The sequence below is a fragment of the Musa acuminata genome, chromosome BXJ3-9 (genome assembly GCF_036884655.1).
Source record: "Musa acuminata AAA Group cultivar baxijiao chromosome BXJ3-9, Cavendish_Baxijiao_AAA, whole genome shotgun sequence".
NCBI lineage: Eukaryota > Viridiplantae > Streptophyta > Magnoliopsida > Zingiberales > Musaceae > Musa > Musa acuminata.
In genome coordinates, this window is record NC_088357.1 from 4,956,406 (window position 1) to 4,978,121 (window position 21,716).

General features: G+C 37.4%; 1 protein-coding gene across 3 annotated transcripts; it reads right to left on the bottom strand.

Moving 5' to 3' along the window:
* Positions 1 to 625: 625 nt before the first annotated feature.
* LOC135650228 (urease-like) lies at positions 626 to 21,579 on the bottom strand. Of its 3 annotated transcripts, XM_065169477.1 has the most exons (19): positions 21,005 to 21,578; positions 20,460 to 20,607; positions 19,652 to 19,725; positions 16,940 to 16,985; positions 15,850 to 15,955; positions 13,010 to 13,152; positions 11,637 to 11,747; positions 9,991 to 10,154; positions 9,527 to 9,905; positions 9,324 to 9,432; positions 8,393 to 8,532; positions 7,927 to 8,064; positions 7,756 to 7,847; positions 6,020 to 6,149; positions 5,786 to 5,944; positions 4,341 to 4,511; positions 1,960 to 2,094; positions 1,610 to 1,681; positions 626 to 1,163 (listed from the first exon to the last, which is right to left on the bottom strand). In XM_065169477.1, the coding sequence occupies exons 1-19, from the start codon at positions 21,100 to 21,102 to the stop codon at positions 942 to 944; spliced, it is 2,637 nt and encodes an 878-aa protein (XP_065025549.1). In that variant the 5' UTR covers positions 21,103 to 21,578; the 3' UTR covers positions 626 to 941. The 3 variants fall into 3 exon arrangements, with proteins under 3 accessions (XP_065025549.1, XP_065025551.1, XP_065025550.1); XM_065169479.1 differs by lacking the exon at positions 1,960 to 2,094 and having other exon boundaries at positions 21,005 to 21,579; XM_065169478.1 differs by lacking the exons at positions 16,940 to 16,985; positions 19,652 to 19,725 and having other exon boundaries at positions 21,005 to 21,579.
* Positions 21,580 to 21,716: the final 137 nt, after the last annotated feature.

A 21,716-nucleotide genomic window follows, 5' to 3' on the forward strand; every position in this document is an offset into this window, starting at 1 on the left:
GCACCACATACTTGCACTCGCATCCAGTTGGGCTTGGAAAAGAATAATACCTATGGCGGATAAGAAGAGTCTACAGGAAAGTTAGCAACTCGTCATTACGAGGAAGGATTATTTGGATTGGAACGATAGGGTTCATTGGAAACGGTGCATCTGATCTTTAGGTCAATTACTGTGGTTGTTGGTATAATTTCTTATTGTATGCGTGACTCACGTGAAGAACCATTAGGTCTTAATGATCATGATTTCGGAGTGAAAAATATATTCATTTATAAGAATCAAGAGTTCGAAACCTCATCCGATAAATTTTAAGAAAATAAATTTAACGGATGGGAGGATCCATTAATTCTCAATGATCATAATTTCGGAGTGAAAAATACATTCACTCATAAGAATCAAGAGTTCGAAACCTCATCCGATAAAATTTAAGAATGTATCTAATAAATTTAAGGGGTTGAATATTTTTTAAGTGAACTCCCGATTCAGTACTTTTGCAATATCTCTGCTCAAAGAATTTATTTATTAACAACAACAAGGTGTCAAATTGCTCGGGTGAACATTCAAAAGCTATCACCTCTATAAAGATATCAGAGTATGCTACTGTAGCCAAAAGAAAAGGCTTTAATCCTTCAATGCAGCATAAAACACTTAAAAGTGGTCTCTCATTTGTTTGCGAGCGAGTTAGTTAGCACGACACTAGTATCGTAAAGATATCAGGGCAAGCCATGAAATGACAATCATTGTGTTGCTTGCTAAATTCATACATATGAAGCACTTCATGTATAACCACATACCGGACGAAGAAAAACACAATTTTAAGAAGCCTAAGAACAGAATACAGTTTAGTGCGTTTTATGTTACAGCTTTATTACATGTCGACAAAAGTTGGTGTCGTCGATTGACCTTGAGTTGCATCGTTCTGAATTGGCGCATTAAGGAGAAGCCTAGAAGAGGAAATAATTCCGTGACAAGGGAACAGAGGTTGCTGAATCACATTTGAGAACTTCACCATCAGCTGTCACTTTGTAAGACTCTGGGTCGACATTTATCTCAGGCAATGCGTCATTGAGCTTCATGTCAAGTTTTGTGAGGCCACGCACGTTACCAACAGCCTTCGTCAGCTTCTTCAGCCCATACTGGTTCGCAATGCCTGCATCTTTCGCAACCTGGAATTGATAGCAAAGTTGAGATCAGATAATGTCATGCACAGATTTTGTTAATAATACATTTGATTAACCTAACAGATCAAGTCCTGTTTTTTTTACTTTGGCAACGTTGCAGACGCCAAACATAGTTTTTTAATGATATTCTGCATTATAATGATTCTGGAAATCCTGTAACCAACTCTATTTACTTGTTCTTTCTAAATTAACATGATAGCATACAATTGAGCATTACAAGTCACCCTCTAACACACAAGTCTGGAAGGTTTGTTTATTTGCCAAAGTTTCAAAGACTTGCATGGCTTACCAACGTACTTCAGCAGAATTTTATAGCCATTAACTCTACCTTAAAGACACAAGAGGTCTATTAAGTTTAGCTTCCTTTCGTCACTAATTTAGTATGCATATGTAGTGCTACAACATAATTTGTCCTGAAAAAGAAGAATTACCTTGCTCACAAAAGCAATAGAGTTGGAGCTTGCTGCTTTGCCAAATGCACCAAACATAGGCCTCATCATAACCTGTATACACATTTGCACTACCTCTTTTAGGAACACAGATACAGAAGCTGTAATGGAATGATAAATCAAATGACAACTGATCACCAAAGTCCGAGTCAAATTACGACATGCTAGTCATCAGAAGAAACAAATATCTGACTTATCATTTTCCACATCAAGAAGTCAATTCAGAACCATAGGAAAAAAAAAAAGTATGGCAACCAGTATAGCTCGTAGAGGATTTGACTAAATGAAGCTTGCCGATGAGATAAAACCAAATCATGGAAAAGAAGAAATACCGGTTCTGGTGTAGGAATGCTAGCATTTGGATCACCCATATTAGCCCATGCAATCACACCACCTTTAATCACCATTTCAGGTTTAACACCAAAGAAAGAAGGTTTCCAGATAACAAGATCAGCAAATTTTCCAGCCTGTCCAGATAAGGGTTAAGATTGTATTGCATATGATATAACAAAGCTAAAACTTTTGTATTAACTTATGAGGAACTTCTTAGAGAACACATTAGATATTCCAACATGTTCAGCATTATTTATATGCTTCTGCATGCTCCCAATTATTTCTTAGGTTTACCTCTTCAGCATAGACTTACGTGAGGACACAGATCTTCAGTAAAGTTTAACAAGCAGGAAAACTATAAGACAGTAAAAGCGGTCATCCAAAAAATTGATTTTCCTCATAAATAAATTCTCAAACTGTATCATCTAAATATCATTGAAACACTTTCTAAAGATTTGTGTTTTTATTTGTCAAAAAGAATTTAAATTAGAAATCTTATAAACATAAAATCAATCTTTAAGACATCAAAACAAAAGAAAGTTATGGTTAGAAAAAGGATATAATAAAGGGCTTTTTTAAGTCAAACACACTTAACATCTATTGTAGAATTGATTCAGTACATATTCCCGGTAGTTTTAACTTTTAAGTACAATCTTCGTTCAGAACTAAGACTGCTCTGTTTGCTATCATTTTTTCTCTTTTTTTTCTTACTCTCACGCTCTTCTTTTCTTTCTCTCATGCACTCTCACCCCTCACCTTACGGATTGCATCACCGTGGCCTTATCCTCCACCCTGCCGCCACCACCTACAGCGTCCTGTATGGATCACTGCCACTTTCTCCCACTCCTCATCTGCCTCTTGCTTTTTCCTCTTTTCTTTTTTTCTTCTTCTCCTTCTCGCATGCACTCTCTCTCCTATCCACCTTCTCTTCCTCCCTACAGCAAAACTGCTGCCTCATCCCTGCTTTGTTACGTCACTCACTACCTATTCCTCCTCCTCGTCGATGTCACTACCACCTACTCCCCCTCCTCATCTTCATCCTCTACCTTTGCCACCACTACCTCCTTCATCTTCTCCTTCTCCACTAGTTCTCCACCTCTCTTCCTCCTCTTTTACTTCTCTCCTCCCCTCCTCTCTCACTCTCCATGTGGTCTGAGTGGAACCAAAATGTACCCAGTGTTAGTGCATCAATCCATAGTAGTAACTTACCAGTATAACCACTAATTGGTATTGGCATTGAACCAAGATTTTAAATCTTGGTTTGAACTATTTTCGAAGATTCCCACAATATCCTTCTTAGTGGCGTATTCTCTAACAAAGAGGCAATCTACTGCATGGCACGTCAAGCAAAACAAGGATTTTTTAAGGTGTCAACTAGCCCGGCTAGTAAAGACTTTGATAGTTTAGTACACGATCCTAGGCTCGAATCCTGTCTTTACCACCTACTCTTTGCAAAATAAATCTACTGCATGGCACTTCAACCAAATTAAGGTTTCGAGAATGTCAAAGTATGAAGCCCTTACTCATGTAACTAACACTAAAATCTCCAGGTCACGCCAATGAGTGGAAATTTTCAGAATTTTCACAAATTAACAAAGCGTGGATATAAAAGATCATTTTTTGAGCCCAAACACAAAAGAAAACAAGCACAATGCTGCAAAATCCAGCAGACACCTCTGCTTCCTAATTATTTTCTTTAGTTATAAAATGAAATGTTTTTCTTTCTTTTTCAAAAGGATTTTCAGGATGCAGGTTACACAATAAGGCAGAATTTTCATGATGATCATGATTAGTCAAACCAGGATCCCTAAAAACTGGTGAGTTCTAGATGAATAATAAGGAAGGAGAAGTTCTGCCGACTTGACTAACTAAATATAATTGAAAAAAAACCATCCCGCACAGGGTGGTTGGTATATCTGGATATACCAATACAGTTGTATAAATATGGTGTACATGGCAGTTTGGTTTTCAGCCATTTTCTCGATCCTGCTGTTACTAAGAACACTGCATAATAAGATTCTACAACATAGCATTCCTAGAACAAATAATCTTTTCAAAGTTACAATGCTTTAAGAATAGTTATTCTCAATCAATAAAAGTACATTAAAGTGTAATTTAATTTTGACATTATTTATCTTATGTTATCTGAAACTAAGGATGTTCACAACACAATCATAAACCACATGGCATGTAGGAAAGCAAAACAGTAGATATTATTAGTCCTTGCTATCAACAAGCATACACAATAGTCCAATTCACTTGAATTCCATATCCATATATTTTTAGTTAATGTAATTTGAAGATGTTCAAGACAAATCCATAACCCACATGCCCCATATTATCACTCAAAATCCAATATAAACAAACGAAGAAGGCATACCTCCAGAGAACCAATACAATGTGAAATGCCATTAACTATAGCTGGATTGATGGTGTACTTTGCAATGTATCGCTTAATCCGGAAATTGTCATTGTCACATCCACTGGGTTCAAGTGTTCTACCTCTCTGCTTCTTCATTTTGTGAGCAGTTTGCCATGTCCGGGTAATCACCTACCAAATTAATAGAATTTTTAAGACTGAAAGAACCCTAAAGCAGTACCAAAATTACCAAAGGAATATGGTGCCTAGGTTGTTTCCTTTATTGTACTGCAACAATATTTTATAAGCCAAAGAAACATGAGCTCATAGGCCATAAATATACTGGTTTTACATAATTGGAATTCATTGATAGAATATATATCTTTGGTTTCTAATAAGCAACAAATGATCTCTCAAGTTTTTTTAAAAAAATTGATAGCCATTGCTCATTCTATTATCCAGGCATAAGTCAAACTACTTGAGTAAATTTTCAGCAGTAAGTAGAATCATATAGTTGTATAAACCTTGAGTACAGAATCTAATTTATATGAGATTTATATACGACATGCAATTTCATCGAATGCCAGTGTGTGCACAAAACCTGTAATGAGTAAGGACCACCCTGCACATACAGTGTGCTTATGTCAGTAACGTCACTGACATGAGATATTCTATAAGTTGTACAATTAGCTTTTCTAGGTTGGAAACCTCCAGTTTGCACTGTCAGATTATTTCTCCTCTATTCTACATGCTGCTATTCAGCAGAAAATTTGTGAATTGCTATATTTATACTATTGGAGATGAGATAGAACTTAGTAGTATATGCACTGCCGGGAGTTATCCTCGAAAAGTGCATAGTTTTAATATCCTTTCCTATCATGGGCTTCAAAGTGCATAGTCTTGGAGTTCAAAATCCAATCATTGTACTTGAAAGACTTCCTCAGCAGCATTTTCAAGTAAGAAATTTGGAGTTTGCTAATAACAATGTTCAATTAAGTCTGGAGTTAAATCTTTGAGATGATATAGGACTATATACACATTATTAAGCATGTGTTTTATCTTTTTCTCAGCATGTAATACTTTCTCCTCACCTATATGGAATACCATTAACCAGATATTTTCAGCATACTTTAGGATTATCTATGGTCATGCCACTTGGCACTGATAAAGTCAACTAGTACCAGCAGCAATAGCCCCCTATAATGATCTTATGATGTTTTAATGGAAGCTTTGGCTTTCTTGGAGGTTGCTACTAACTATGGGCATTTCAACTGTTAATGAGTCCCTTTGTCATTTGCCTCCATTAATATGTATGTATGTCATCATTAATCCACCAGAATGCATGTGTTGACATGGAACCGGCACTTGGTAACAACAGATGCTGCATCAGCTGCCAATCAGCACAGGACAAGACAAAAATAAGACAATCCTTGCTCAGAAATTGCAGTTAAGGGATATTAAAGGACCTCTCCAACACGACCCATAGCTTGTGAATCAGAAGAAATGACACTGATAGCTCCCATATCATGCAAAATGTCTTCTGCAGCAATTGTTTCAGCACGGATCCGAGATTCGGCGAATGCCACATCTTCCGGGATGTCTTTGTCAAGATGATGACAAACCAACTGCAAGAGATCAGCTGGGGTTTAGATGTGAATAAGGTAAAACATCATGAAAACAATAGATAGTTTATGTATTACCAGCATATCAAGGTGTTCATCCACAGTATTCAAAGTAAAAGGGCGTGTTGGATTTGTTGATGAAGGTAAAACATTTTTTACACCACATACTTTAATAATATCTGGAGCATGACCACCACCAGCACCTTCACTGTAAATGGGGTTAGTCTTATTATAGCCATATCACTCAAGTGCAAGGAGATCTTTAACTCAATCCTCGGATCAAATTGTGATATGCTACAAAGGCAGAGTTCAATTGTGACATGAATCTAAAATGGCCAAGCCTCATTCAGAAGTTCTAAGTTAGGTGATGAGTATCAGGGCAGAAATGGTATTCACAGTTTCTTACCAACTTCTGATAGAGGCAAATAGAAACAAGAAAGAAATAATTGTCCTGATTGCAATCAGGTTTTAGTCAGGTACAATGTGGTTAAAATAGATGTCATTCTACTTCTAGAGAAGGCCACATAATTAGAAGTGCAATGCTCTGGTTACACTGAGGAAAAGTTGCCATCCTAATATGTTATCATTACAATTCATCAAAGGAATTTTCAGCCAGTCTCCAAAGTCCAAACAACCAATTGAATGGATTGCATACAACATGGTGCTCAAAGTCCAAAAATCATACATTTGGGCTCTAATGGATCTATTAGGTTTTCCTTTGCCCGAGTCCTAAATTGTTGTCTTGATGATTTTCTCTCACACTTCGGCCTATGTTGATGTCTGAATCTTGTCTAAAATCTGATTGGAAGTTCTCATGAACGAAACTGAACTGTGATTTGAAGGATGAAAATTGTCACATCCTCTCTACACACAGATCAATGCTAAGAAATATTGTTGTTTTAAGTTTAAACTCTTCCACTTCACCATATGTTGCTTTATCTTTCTTCTTCCTAATTGATTTATCAAGAAACTTGATGAGCTGATAAGATTTTTTTTCTCTTGGAGAAGAGAGAGGAGAGAGAAAGAGAGAGGCAGATACTGATGCTTCAAGAATTTTGGTACTTGACTTTCAGTTCTGAAAGCAAGGAACAAGGACGATTGGTGCTTTGGATCAAGGGTAGATTTTTATATTTTTACTTTAGAAGCAAACATGAGCTATGGCCAATAAAATTCATTAGAAAAGAGGAACCACTCATGATAAGCACTTGGACAAGGAAGGAAAGCAAGTCAGAGGATAGAGATAGACCATAAGATTGCAGTCATTCAAGTGATACAATCTTCAATTTTCTTAATGTAAATATTCAGTCCAATTATACCGTTGACTTCCACCATTTGAAATGGCAAATTTATTTGATAGTTTAAAATGGATGGGACCAACAGATAATTATTGTGGTTGATCTCATGGAAACCATCCATGAGGGAGCCACATATATATGATCAGTGCATCATCCATACACATAATTTGATAGAGTAGCAATGGAAGAGAAAGCTTGATTAGGGAAGGTTAAGAAATTTATTCTGAACTGCTTAAAAGGTAGCAGGCATATTGATACATCAACTAGGCGGCATTTTGTTCTTTCTCAAATAAATTAGGAATCGGTTTGTTAACATCTATAAAACAATTTCACTTGTGCAGGTCTTTTCTATCTGACATCCTTACTGTATTTACAAAGCCCTTACATCAGTTATGAGAGAGAAGAACTTTCTAAACTAACAGAAGTAGCTGTATGTTCATAGCTTAAAAGTAAGAGACTTGTTCTTAATCTAAATGAAATTTTATCTTAACTGATTACAAATGCCTTTTTAAAGCTTACCTATGATATGCATGTATTGTCCTATCTCTGAAAGCAGCAATTGTATGTTCTACACATCCTGACTCGTTCAGTGTATCTGTGTGAATATTGACCTGGTCAAGATTTCAAAGGAATGTCAAGAAATACACATCTAAGACAAAGAAATCGTAAGAATGGTATCATGAAAGTTACTTGAATATCATAAGCATCAGCAACTGTCAAGCAGTTATCAATTGCTGAAGGAGTACTTCCCCAGTCTTCATGAAGCTTAAGACCCATTGCTCCTGCCTTAATTATCTCAACTAGCCCCTCTGGTTTTGCACTATTTCCCTGGATATCCATTAGAATGTTTGTAAAGAGAATTAGACAAATCATTGTGAATATACAAATAGTACTAGTGGGTAAGCAATAAAGTGTCTGTTGGTGCAATATTACTACATCTCCTTATAATAATGTAACCTCAGATTCACTTCAGCAATAATACAACTCCAGATTCCATTGATATTAGGTAAAAATTGGAGTCTGTGAAAATGAAGAAAAAGAAGTGATTATCCTTCTTTTATGAGGCAAAGATTGTCGGCTTGAATTAATTTAGTGGAAGCCAATCAGTGACATTAGCATGTGATACACATCAGAACTAGAGGTGGAACATTAGTACCTTCCCTGTAAAGCCAATATTGATTGGCAAATCATCAGTTGATTGCAGCATTAACTGCATTTGGAATGGAGCAGGTGTACAAGTAGTTGCCCGAGTCCCATCTGCAGGTCCAGTACCACCTCCTACTAGTGTTGTGATACCTAAACATATGACATTGTTGCCCTATTAAAAACTTGGTATGTACTTGTAGTTAAAATTAACAAGATCTGATCCAGAGTATCAGCAACTACAATAGAATCATCTTGTTTTACCATCCACAGCAAAGAAAATCAGTGACTTAGGGCTCTGCCATGCTCCAGTTGATAAACTACAAGATGCATGGAGAGAACTGAATAGAGTATATGAATTATGATTAATAACTAAGGTGCAACATTCTTTGATGCATGCAGCCACAAGTCTCAAAAAAGATATCAAGACTTCAAGTTCCATGCAGCTTGTAGAAAGTATTATCTGACAGTTTAGAACATTTCTTCAGTGCTTAGAGAAGTATATATATTAGCCACAAAATGAAGCTAATGGAACTAATCTGAAATATAACATAAAGCTAAATGCAGTAAAAGAACTTATGCTGAACTCTGAATGATAAAAAATAAAATAACTCAATTTAAATTAAATAGAATGAATTGGCATTCACATAAATACTTTTATAATGTGTTCTTAAATGCATGATTTCATTTCTGAAGCCTGGTAGTAAGATCGGTCTGGTTCTCAAGTATATGATTTCTTAGGCACATCCAGCATCCCATTAAATATATTATCTATGTCCTCATCAGCACAAAAATACAACCTAAGTAATTAAGCTCTCAAATCCTACTCAACGACATTTAACTGAAATTCGTTACATAGTCCAGATTCTTGAATTTCTTAATTGAAATCTAAGCAGATTATACTCATTAGTTAACCATCATGGTTAGCAAGTAAAAGTGCTGACCACTAGATATTGCCTCCTGCACCAACTGAGGGCATATAAAGTGGACATGACAATCTATGCCTCCTGCAGTTACTATCATGCCCTCTGCAGCAATAACTTCAGTACTGACCTGCATTGAGATATACAAGATCCAAACATTATAGCCAACAGATTTGTTATTGCTTTGAAAAGAATAAATCTTGCATCAAACGTAGAAGAAATACCCCAACAATCATGTTTGCATCCACACAATCCATTACATCTGGATTTCCTGCCTTCCCAATAGCGACAATATTTCCTTCTTTGATACCAATATCTGCTTTATAAATTCCAGTGTAGTCAATTATTACAGCATTCGTAATAACTGTATCTAAGCAACAAGAGGTTGGATAGCCAGTAGCCTGCCCCATTCCATCACGTAAAACTTTTCCACCTCCAAACACACATTCATCGCCATAGACTGCAAAATCCTTTTCAATTTCTGCATATAGGTCAGTGTCACCAAGCCTTATCTTATCCCCAGTAGTAGGCCCATACATGTTTACATAGGATTCCCGAGAAACTTCTGTGGTTAAGTTAGAATCTGTTCCAGTGACACCTTCACTGCCAACAACCATTAGATATAGAAAAGGAATCAAGCTAAATACTGTTGACTTTGACAGACTAACGAAAAAAAACAAACATGCACCTGGAATCTGACTGATCTGCATGGCCAAAGCCTTTTGCTATCACATTTTCCATCACCTTTTCTATATAAGAATCATTGACTGGACCATCTACAAGACCATTTCCGCCTCTGATAACTTTGCCACCTCCAATATTGACAAGGGTTACATATTTGGCATCCCCCGGCTGGATAAGTATATGATCCAAAAGCAAATTGTCAAGCTCCACAAGAAACAAGGTTGTACAAAAGTTTTAAGCCTTTAAGTATGGCCACATTAGGAGCTAAGCAGAATGCCTATGCAGATAATTGGGCACCTAAAGTAATTATATTAAAATATATCAATGAATTAGTCCACATATAGTGCAGCTACATGGCTCAAGCTGGCTTGCCAATAATGATAACTATTGTGAAAAAGAAAACTAGAAATTCAGCAACAAAAATTTCAACTCCAAAGTGAGGGGAGCATGACCAGTGTTTCTTTTAGTGTTCAAAACTTCAATTGATAATATGAATATCTAGCAGTGAAACCTAGAATTTTTTGGCTTCTACAGAAAATGAAAAGAAAGGTAACTTTCAAGGCTTCTATAGCTCACAATGATGACCAAAAGTGCTTCTTCTGCAAGCGCTATGTCTTTCTGTCAGAGAACAAGAGGCGCACTGACAAAACAGATTGCTATTGTCATAATGAAAGTGCTTTCAGAGCATGAAAATATTGGCATTTTTTTAATACCAATGCAGTGACAGTATTTCAATAAAAGAAATGAATAACCATAATGACTGCTGATTTCACTTAAGTCTGAACAAAAGTATCAATGTTTAAGTAAAATATATAGTTATATACTATATACAATGAGGTCTTGGCAATGTTGTGACTCCCCTGAGAATAATGTGAACAAAATAATCTGTACATTAGTATGCAGACATTTAACAGTAATTCCTGGGAGGAGGAGATAACAGTAAATAGCTATATATTGACTGAGAATCAAATTCAAAATATTGACCCCAGGTTGTGCCAGTCCACTAATGGAACATAGGTTCTAACTACCTGTTCAAGCCGAACAACAGACGTATACCATAGAAAAACTTCATAAAGTAAGCACAGTTCCAACGAGAGGATTAAGAATGTACCCAATTTCAACTAGACAGATGCTTTTTAAAATGTTTTTTTGGTAGATTTGTAAATCCTGAGAAATGAAGAATTTCATCCTTTTTTAGAAAATTTTAACAAAGTGTATCTAAAGAACCTCCATAAATACAAAAGTAAATCCAAGCATGACCTAGATCTCCTCAAAGCACCCTCCCTCGTTTGTCAGTATCTCTAGGAATGTTCAAGTGCCACTGAACTACATGTGATACTACACAAATGATGTTAAATATGAAGAGGTGAGAACAAAAGATCAATGCGGCTAAACCCAAATAATAAGGCTTGTTGTTGTTGTTGATTATGATGATGATGATGATGACGATAATGTTAAATATGAAGGGAAGCTTGCAATAAGTACCTACACATTCATAATCCAGAAATGATGTATCAATTGCTCATGAATAAAATTTCAAAGCCACTATTGATTTCCAAATATGTCATTTGTTTAATTTTGTGTTTTATTGAGTTGTACAAAAGCTAGAAAGTTTTCATCTAAAATATATAAAGTGTTGATGGGCATAACCTCAAACCGTGTAGCAGTTCCTGCTGATATGTTTAATCTCATACCATAAGCCCTTCTTCTATCGAAAATCAAGTATGGGTTAACCTCAATAAAGTGATAATGGCTTCCAACCTGCAAAAGAATTGTGTCAAAATAGTATAATAACAAAAAGACAAAGAACATGTAAGAAAATTATGAGAAACATCAACATAAACCACAAGCACCTTAAAAGTTTCTAAGTTTCATGTCATACCCTGACCCAATAATGACATATTCTATGTTCCTTGTATCCATTGATACAACATAAAACAAATTCATAGCTATTTAGACCTCTATATATGGAGCGTAAACAAGTACAACAAAGCAATATACCAAATACCTTATAGGCTTCCGAATCATGGACCACCATTCAGCCTATGGCACCTCATACCAGGTGACATATATATCCTTTTCATGCAGGAATGTGACACATATCCTTTTCTAAGTGTAATTGATTTAGATTTTTTTAAAAATGACAAATGGCATATATCCTTCTCAGGACTGCTTATCCCATTGGCGTTCAAGGGTGGGGAATATTTCAACTAGAACTTGAGAGAGTTCTCAAATGAGACTGAGTTGTCAAAGGCTCTGTCAAGGGGCATCCACCATGATCAAAGTTACTGCTAGAATGTTCGCCTCAGGCTGCATCCTAGGTTTTCACTTCCACAATATCTCCTCCTGCTCCACCTCCGTTCTCCCTCATCTCTTTCTTTTTCTTGTCACTGGAATGGCTATGTTGGTGCAACTCATAGCAGGGCAGTAAGGCAGATGACAATCAGCTTTAGTTTGTGCTGTGGAACGGCTCTCTTGTTCTTAAATCATCAATATTACTAAATCTGTCATCTTCAAATAAATTCTAAATCAACTTTCCATATAAACCAAAACTTAACAACATCTTCTGTCCATATTTCAAAACCACCAACATCAGAATCTAATTTAATGATGTCAATATGCTGTCAAATATGTTTCAGATCTCAATGAGATCGTTCCACCAACTCATTCAACTACTGACATATTGGTGCAGTTACTTCAGTAGTAGTACAGTCACAAGATGAAGTAAACCAATTCAAGAGAATAAAAGAAAGATTTAGGCTCCCAGTAGTTGCATGGTTGTCGTTCCACTACTGACACAGTAGTGTAGTTCGGCAGAGAACACCTGTGTCTATCATGGTTGTACAAATCGTTAAATAGTTTTATATGAATGGTAGAAAATGAGATATCGGCCATTGCTTTGAGTCAACTCTAGTGTAGCGATGGTGTGTGTCAACCATCCATAAGACATGGAGTCTCTAATCTTTGAAAGGTGAAACATGAAACAGACTAATTGCACAAGGCCAAGAATCGAGCAACCTTACCTGAATGGGCCTATCTGCTTTGTTAACGACTGTTATGGTGACAGCTCTTCTTCCAGTGTTTATTACAATATTCCCAGAGCCATAAATAATTTCACCAGGGAAGCTGTCATGTTCATTCCCGACAAACTTGTCGATTGAAGGAACTGCAAGAATCCAAATAGAGTTACTGTATTTACAATGAAAAGTTTCTTCTGCATATTAGGTTAGCTGGAAGTTTTTAAAACATCTGCTTTTACTTTGCCCAGAAAAATGTCAGCAAAGAAAAAACAAATAACAAAGTACCTCTTTCAAGTGTTCCAATTTACCATGCATAAAAAACAAAAGGCTTAGAAGAACAAATTGACCAACATAATATCCTGAAACATGAATATGATCAGTAAGGTCATATCAGTGTAACTATCAGCTTACCCAGATTCCTACAGTGGATGTATATCACATTTAGCAAGTACTAACAAAGATATGGGTACGTATATCCTGAATTACTTTGAAGAATTTGACTTAGTTATGAACTCAATACATGGTTAATGTTTATCATTATTATGAATTCAATGCATGCCCTTTTTGACCATTAGGTTCTCAAACAGGAGTTTCATTTGATGCACTGGCATCTGAGAGGTCAAGTACGGTCAGATAAAAGCAACCTAAGACATGCATGGAAACAGACTATTTATATGATTTCAATTCCTAACACCGAGGCTGCAACGAAGCAAATTTATTGCTGCTGTCAGGCCTTCTCCATGGTAAGAGTTCCATTCAGTATTTGAGTTTAAAAAACTGTCAACTGCATGGGTTGATCTGAGGCACTTAAGCAGTCAGGAGCAGTACAAGGTAAAAAACAAGCATTAAGGATGACAGTTCCATTCATGCTGATATATACCAAGAAGCACATACTGTTCCAACATAACGATGCACAGGGAATTAGGGATACCCACCAGTAGTATGCAGTACCCATTTGATACCTTTTCTTTTGTTTTGTTTTGTTTTTTTTTTCCCTTCATTCAACATACAGCATTGGACTAATTGACCTAAAAGGAGTGACTAAACCAGCAGGAGCTGGCTCAGCACCGTTTGAGTCAAGGTTTGAGCTGGTTTGCAAGGGGCATATTGCATAATGCAGTACAAGTCACGCCAACAGTTAGCACCCTTTTGTTTACCGCCAAAACTCTTGGCACAGTTAGGATATATTTGGAAAACCTAGGGAAAAGAATAACTATGCTGCTCAGACTCTGGTACAAAGCATCAAGTGCAACATGGATCTTAGTTGTCACATGGTTATTGCTCAGACTCTGGTACAAAGCATCAAATTTTCATCTTCTTCTATTTCATTCCGTTGATGGATAACCAATGAAACATGTGTGCATGTATACAACCTGTCTCAGGCAGGCAACAACAACAAAAGGGACCCTTGCTGCTCTCCATAAGTATGTTGATGTTAGACCCTCAAATCCTTACAAATTTTGCTAACTAGTCAGTGCCTTCACTGGCCTGTGTACATCCATGCTCAATATCATACATATACAACATTTCAAAAAGAATATAGAGACAAGAAAAAGGTTCTGTAGATGAATATATGTATATATATATATTTATTTATATGTATATTATATGTTATTATATGTATGTATATACATATATGTACATGCATTTGTGTGGTTCATCTCAGGTTGACCTGACAATGCAAGTTTCCAGTTCAAGTCAATAACCACCAAATAGAAAATCGACAATCCAAAATGAAGTGCCCCATATTAAAAAAAATCATGAGATTTAAGATCTACTTACTGATTCATCAAGTGGTGTAAATATTAAGTGAAACAATAAACTTTGGACTACTCATTTCTGGATGAGTTGACAGGTGGGCAAAAAACTTAGTATCATATGTTTCACTTAGAGATCCTTAATAGAATCTGGATCAACTATGACGATTTGGATCTTTTACTTTGAATATTCTACATTAAGTACTGGAGATTTTAAGTTAACCTAAGACTATTGTGTTACATAGACGTATGCATAATGATACAGTTAACCTAGTATAAACTTTAAGCCTTAAAGGTACCAACACATTGACAAATCTTATATGAGAAATCAACACTGTGAAACACGATCTGTTTGCTCCAATAATGCAGGAGATTTGATATTCAAAGATTAATATTGTTTGTTAATGTGTAGACTGTAGAGAACATAAAGTAGAAAATTCAACTTACCAAAATAGTTTAATAGGCCAAGGATTAAGTTAAAAACATCATTCATATAGTCGGAGTAGCTAAATACAAGGTGACATGATGAATGAATATAAGATATTAAAAAGCGAGGACTTTTTGTTTCTGTGCAGTATACACTTTGAACATGGTGACATTCCAGCAAGAACCCAGTTTTTGTATAGGACAGACGAAGTAAATAAAAATAATTTATAATTTTATATCTAAGACAGGTTCCAAAGCAGAAAGGCCTATGGAAAAATTATGTGCCAACTGGTCCAGTCCAGCCAACACATGCTGGTGTGTCCAACAAATTTTAGCTATTAAATATATGGAACAAAATACAAGCATTTAAGTGGTGCAGGTCTCTAGCTTGTTCATTTGTTTGAGCCAGGGTCTGCCGTACCGAGCCATACCACCCGATACGGGCGGTACGTACCGGTCCGACAGGTTGTCGGTATGCGGACTGACTATTACCGGTCCGAGAGTACTGTAGCACTATAGCAGTATACTGTAGCACTGTAGCACCTGGGTGTACCGCTCAGTATACCGTACCGTACCGGTACCAAGCCCAGGTCAAAATATCGGTACGGTACGGTATTGCGAACCTTGGTTTGAGCATATGATAATCTTGGAGAGCTCTACCTGGAAGGAAAGAACCATGTAATGCCAGCTCTAAATTTCCATTATCACTTGCAATTGGATCATGTATGGTGACTAACTTTGTCCCATCTGGAAATGTTGCCTCAACCTTAAAGAAGAAGAAATGTCAAGTACTGCAGGAAATTGTAATAGAAAAAAAAATCAACAAAAACGCCCATCATCACAAAAACAATCTTAAAAACATCCAAAAACAAAATAGTTTGCTGGAAGATAACATAGACATAATATTTTGTCTAATTAAAGCAGAAAGCAGAGGCTCAAACTTTGTCAGGACTGAAGGGTATCAAGAGGAGAATGATAAATATCAATTGATGATCATTGCAAATGCTTAAAATGCTTTAATGATCACCAAGAAACCACCAATACCAAAAAAAACCTGTGGAAAAGATTTTAAAACTCAACATATATGAAAAAACTTGTTCTGCTACTAGCCCTTGTTCTTTTGCAGACCAGAAGAATATCTAGGATGAATTAATAAAACTAATTTTGAGAAAATAGGAAATGCATTCCACGCAATGGAAACCAACACCTTTCACTTATTTGACCTTCATCAGTGAAGCAAACATGCACAATACAGTTCTTTTGACTACTTCTCTAACATATAAATAGGTATTTCTTATACAGGGAGTAGTTTTTTTTTCCCGAACAAGACCCAACAAATTTTTAATTGTGAATTACCACTATTTCAGCTCTCGTAAATATTAAATCATCTGAATAAGGAGCTACAACAATGAAAAATAAACTTATACCTAGAAATAAGATAATTCTGCTGATGATGAAAAACAAAATATGACTGACCATTAATTTGAAGAGGAGAGGGGAAAGAAAATTAAGCATTAAGAGTAAATAGAAAGTTAAATCCATGTGCAAGACTACTGCAGGTGAGATGTAAATTGTACACTATGTTAACCAAGAATCTTGCAGGTCTGACCACCTCATCATATATTTTCTTTTTTTTCCAATCACAATTTGCTGATGGTTTTCTCTGTAAGTTAATAATAGTAATACGAACATTCAATTATAGCAATTACATGGCTGCAAATTTTAAACTATACAAATATGAAGGAATAACCTGAACAGTATCTAAAAGATGTCTAACGGCTGGAAGAACCTGTCGCCTGATAACCACACAAAGACAAACATAATCAGGTGGTGGCAGCAAGAAACAGCTGTATCACTATGTCAAAAGTGAAGTCCCAACAAGATAACAAAGAGCATATTTCAAGATGCGGTGAGAAACATTGGATGACATAAGAATTAATGCTTTCCTTTTCATATACCATACACATGCCAGCTGGTGGCAGGTGCAACTTGTAGAGTCAAATGCCTCCACGATTACAGAATAGAAATTAAACAAAAAGAACCAAAGCAGATGGAGAAAATGAAACAGATAAAAAAGTATCTATTCAGCAACCCTGGAACTGGCTGGAGGATAATGAAGATATTAATTTAAAATTTAAGGTGATAATTATCAGACTACCTCATATTTAAAGACGATCTTTTAAGATAGTTACAAATCATCTATGGTTTATAGGTCAGTGTATTAAAAAAAAATACCCAAAAAGTTGATGTAACCAACTCAGTATGTTTCATATGTATGTCTAGTATTAGAGATGTCAATGGGGCAGAGGCGGGGGCGGGGGTGGGGATTGCTTCCCCCATCCCCTCCTCATCCTGCATCTTCCATCCCCACCTCATTCCCCATTTAGATGGGGCGGGGGCCGAAACCCAAAGCTAATTTGAAACACAAGCTAATGCACTAGAATAGTTTTACTGATATTATTTCATCTGGACCAGTATATACCAATCAGTATTTATTTGTCCGGGCATGAACCGGGATTCTCCTTTGATCTCCTCCTCGTCCTCCTGCCCCCTTTCTTGATATCATGTACCAATATCTCATGTGTCAGTATGCTAGTATGAACTGGCCCGGACCAATTCGGCCATAGACTAGTATGGATCCGGTACCCAAGATTCAAAACTATGACGGTAACGACTATCAACAACGAATGGATTGCTATGGATCCGGTACCCAAGATTTAGAACCATAATGGTCAACAAGCTCAAGATCATTCTCTTGTAACCAACAAAACTATAAAAGCAATCTAATGTATGAGATGTGCTAATCTACAGTTTTATCCCAACAATGGAGAGGTTATTTTCATAACTCATTGCATGGTACCCAAATTGTAAAGGAACAACCTAACCATGATACCAAGACTAGCCCTGAAGCAAATCAACTATGATTGAGAGAAAAAGAAACAATAACATTGCATCTTCTCATCTAACACAACAGCACTTTTCAAGCAATTGATGACTATAATTAAAAACATACAGAAACATAATCTGGTACTTAGTCACTAGTGACCACTAATCTCACATGGGCCTTTTTGGTGAGAGCTGCCAATTCCCAGATTATCTTATGGTATTTACATTAATAAAGAAAAATAGTGAGCAAGAATCTATGATTTTCAAATAGCTTGGCCTGTTGTTTACTCGATGACCATATCCATCCTCCCAACTTTGCTTATGCCATGCCATAGTAATGAGCTTATTCTTGTGAACCTAAACCTATCTACTTCCATCTAAATCTTCAGCACTTATGGTAGGCATTATGCTCAATGACTGGCCCAGGTCCAACCGGAGGATGAGGAAGAGAAGGTCGAAGAAAAGGCAAAGAAGGGGAGGTAGGGAAGGAGATGGAGGAGGAGGAGGCAAGAGGATGTGGAGGTGGTAGAGGAGCAGGAGTAGGCAGCGGAAGGGTGAGGAAAAGGAGGTGACGTGTAATGGAAGGAGGACATAGCAATGGCTACATGATGATGACAGTGACGTAACAGAGGTGCAGACACCAACAACTCAGCAAAGAGGAAGGGCGATGATGATAGAGTAGGGAGCAAAAAGTGACCACAGCACTAGGAGGAGGAAAGAAAGAGAGAAAACAATCATGACAATTATCATCAATAAAAAAAGGAATAAATGTACCAGATGCAGATGGTAGGCTTAATGACAATGTTGTTCAGTATTGGGGTATCAGACATAGGCTTAATGACAGTGTTGTTCAGTATTGGGTATCTAGTGCCTGGTAACCCAAGTACGGGAAACTTACTAGTGGTGTAGCCTATACTGGACCAAACCTAACAAAACTGCCTAACCTGCATCCCAGTTCACTATCAGACCAGTAACCACTTGCTTGTACTGACTAGTACAAGCAATATTGTAAACCTTGAATTTTTTTTTTTTAAGCAAAACCAAACTATTCCATTACTTGCCCATTAAGTAGGGCCAAAATTACAATTAAAAATATTTGGCGCTTCTGCTCCCCAAATGGAGATGACCTGAGATAGCATGTGGTTTTGATTTTAAAGCAAAACCAAACTTGATTTCGTTTTTGGCTTTCTCATTTCAGCCAAGGTCTTGTCATCTTGAGATAGCATGCGGTCTGCAGCACCATATTTCTAGTTAAAAATGTTTTAAAGTACAAGAAGAGGCATAAGAAGAATAAATATGGCAAAACATGGTGCCAAACTAACAAATTTCTCACTTCTCCATGGAGTTCACAAAAAGTAAGACATAAAAGGCAAGATTACATTTCTTCATCAGTTTTATGATCCATACCCTCACACCTTAGCAAAACTAATCCTTGTGAATAAAGTATATGAGATCATGTAGAGCTGTTTTGACTAACAAAAACCGCAAAACAAAAAACTATTGTCTGCAGCTATTTGTATTGATTACATCATCTACGATTCTACATAAATATAGCATAACTCAGATAGTCACTTACCTCCCTAAAAGCTGCTTTCCAAGGTCCATTAAATCTGAAACTTTTTTGTCTCCATCACGAACAAATTCTAGAATCTATGTGATAAGTTCATAGAACAGGAGTTATATCGTTTGAATTATGAGACTTTGATGTATCATTTGAAAACTCATGCATCACTACACGATAGTGAACTATTTTGAGTCATTCTTGATAAGGCAGGTTATCTAACAAAAACGCTCCAGAAGTTTAAGTAGCATCAACTATCATTAATTCAAAGTCATTGCCAGAAAGTGCTCAATAAAAAGCAAAATGATCATAGAAGATATCCCAGACCAAAATAATCATCACGATTCAAACATCATATCAGAAAGCTAAAAGAACATATTCTTATGTGTTGATGCATATACCAATGTCAAAAGTCACTTATCATAATGACCATATTAAGCTCTGCATGTTGCATTATTACATCACGCTATGCTACGTACAAGGGCCTGTACTCGAATCATGATTAGAGCAACTTGCCACCAGCTGACCGCCAGGAGTTCCTCAAAAATGTATCATTAAAAACACTGACATTGGAAAGGCCAAGAGACCACCATTGATTTCTGTTACTGAAGGTCGCAAAAATCGACAGTGCATTACAACACAAAATTTAAGTGTGTTCAATTTTTCAAACGGACAAACACTAACAAAATTTATCGATGAACATCACAATCAAAGGCACGCATCGCAAATAATTATCTACAATGAAAAACCAAAAACTGAAAGACGCAAGCAAAGATTAGTTGCTGAGTAAGCATGAGGCCATCAAGATGGGGTTAAAACGCACCTGTGTCGCAATCAACGCTACAGCTTCGGTGTAGTTGAGACGCAGGCCACGAGCCAGGCGCTTCTGCGCCAGGAACCCAGCATTGTGGAGGGCTATCTTCTCCACCTCCCTGGGTACCAACTTCATTTCTCGGACAGAGATCGAACAGCTACAGAACATCCACAAGTATTAGAAATAACCCTAAAATCCTAAATCTCTAGATATAACAATCTCAAAAGCGATCAAAAATGGAATCAAGGATTCAAAAAATGTATCCCTGGCATTGCATCGGAGGTGGGTTCACCAAGCGGTGAGCACACTTATCCTCCTCGTCCAAGATATTTTCCCGGTCTCAGTCTGCGTTTTCTGCCCCTTTCTCGGCACATTTTCAACCATGATTTCTTCTTCGCTTGGCTTCTCACAACGATTCGTTCGCAACTCGAGCGGCGAACAATTACCATTAAGAACATGAAGAACTCGCTCGAGCCCATCAAAAGGGCATGAGAACACACAAGAAAAAGAAGCTTTCCTCTCGATTACAGCAATATAGCGAAGAGATTGCTCACCTTCGCCTCCTCGATGCGGTTCGCCGGATCGAATGGCCGCTGGCTTTGTGCGGGATATATCGCCCACTCTCTCTATTAAGGGCGAAGACCAAAACCATCGAGGGCGACACTAGTCTCTTATTTATATACGGCGAATTCTCGGAAAAATTCCTGCTTTTTTAAATTTCCCGTAAACCACCCTAGCTATGAAATTTTTCGAAACAGCATCTTTTTTTTTAAATGACCATTTTATCACTATGCCGCCATTCGTAGACTCGCCCCATCCCCTCACCCGTGGCTCTCGCCGTCGCTCATAGACCCGCCTCCTCCCCTCGCCTACAGCCCTCGTCATCGACCATAGGAGAGGAAGGAAAGGGGCGCGTCGTCAACCGCGGGCGAGGAAGGAGACGGGGCGGCTGCGTGCCCTCACCGTCGGCCGAGAAGGGGAGCGCCTTCGCCGTCGACCGCGGGCAAGGAAGGAGGGGAGGCGGCCCGCGTGCCCTCGCCGTCGGCCGCAGGGGAGGAAGGAGGAGGGGGGGTGCATGCCTTTGCCGTCGCCGCCTCGTGAGAGGATCGCGGGCGGAGGCGGCCCTCGCGGCTTGGCCAGCGGAGGGGCAAAAATGACTTTTTATACGATCAGAGGGCCTATTTCGGAATTTTCAGCGCTATGCGGGAAATTTCGAAAAATATGAATTTTTTTGTTAGAATTCGTTCTTAATATATTACTAACAGC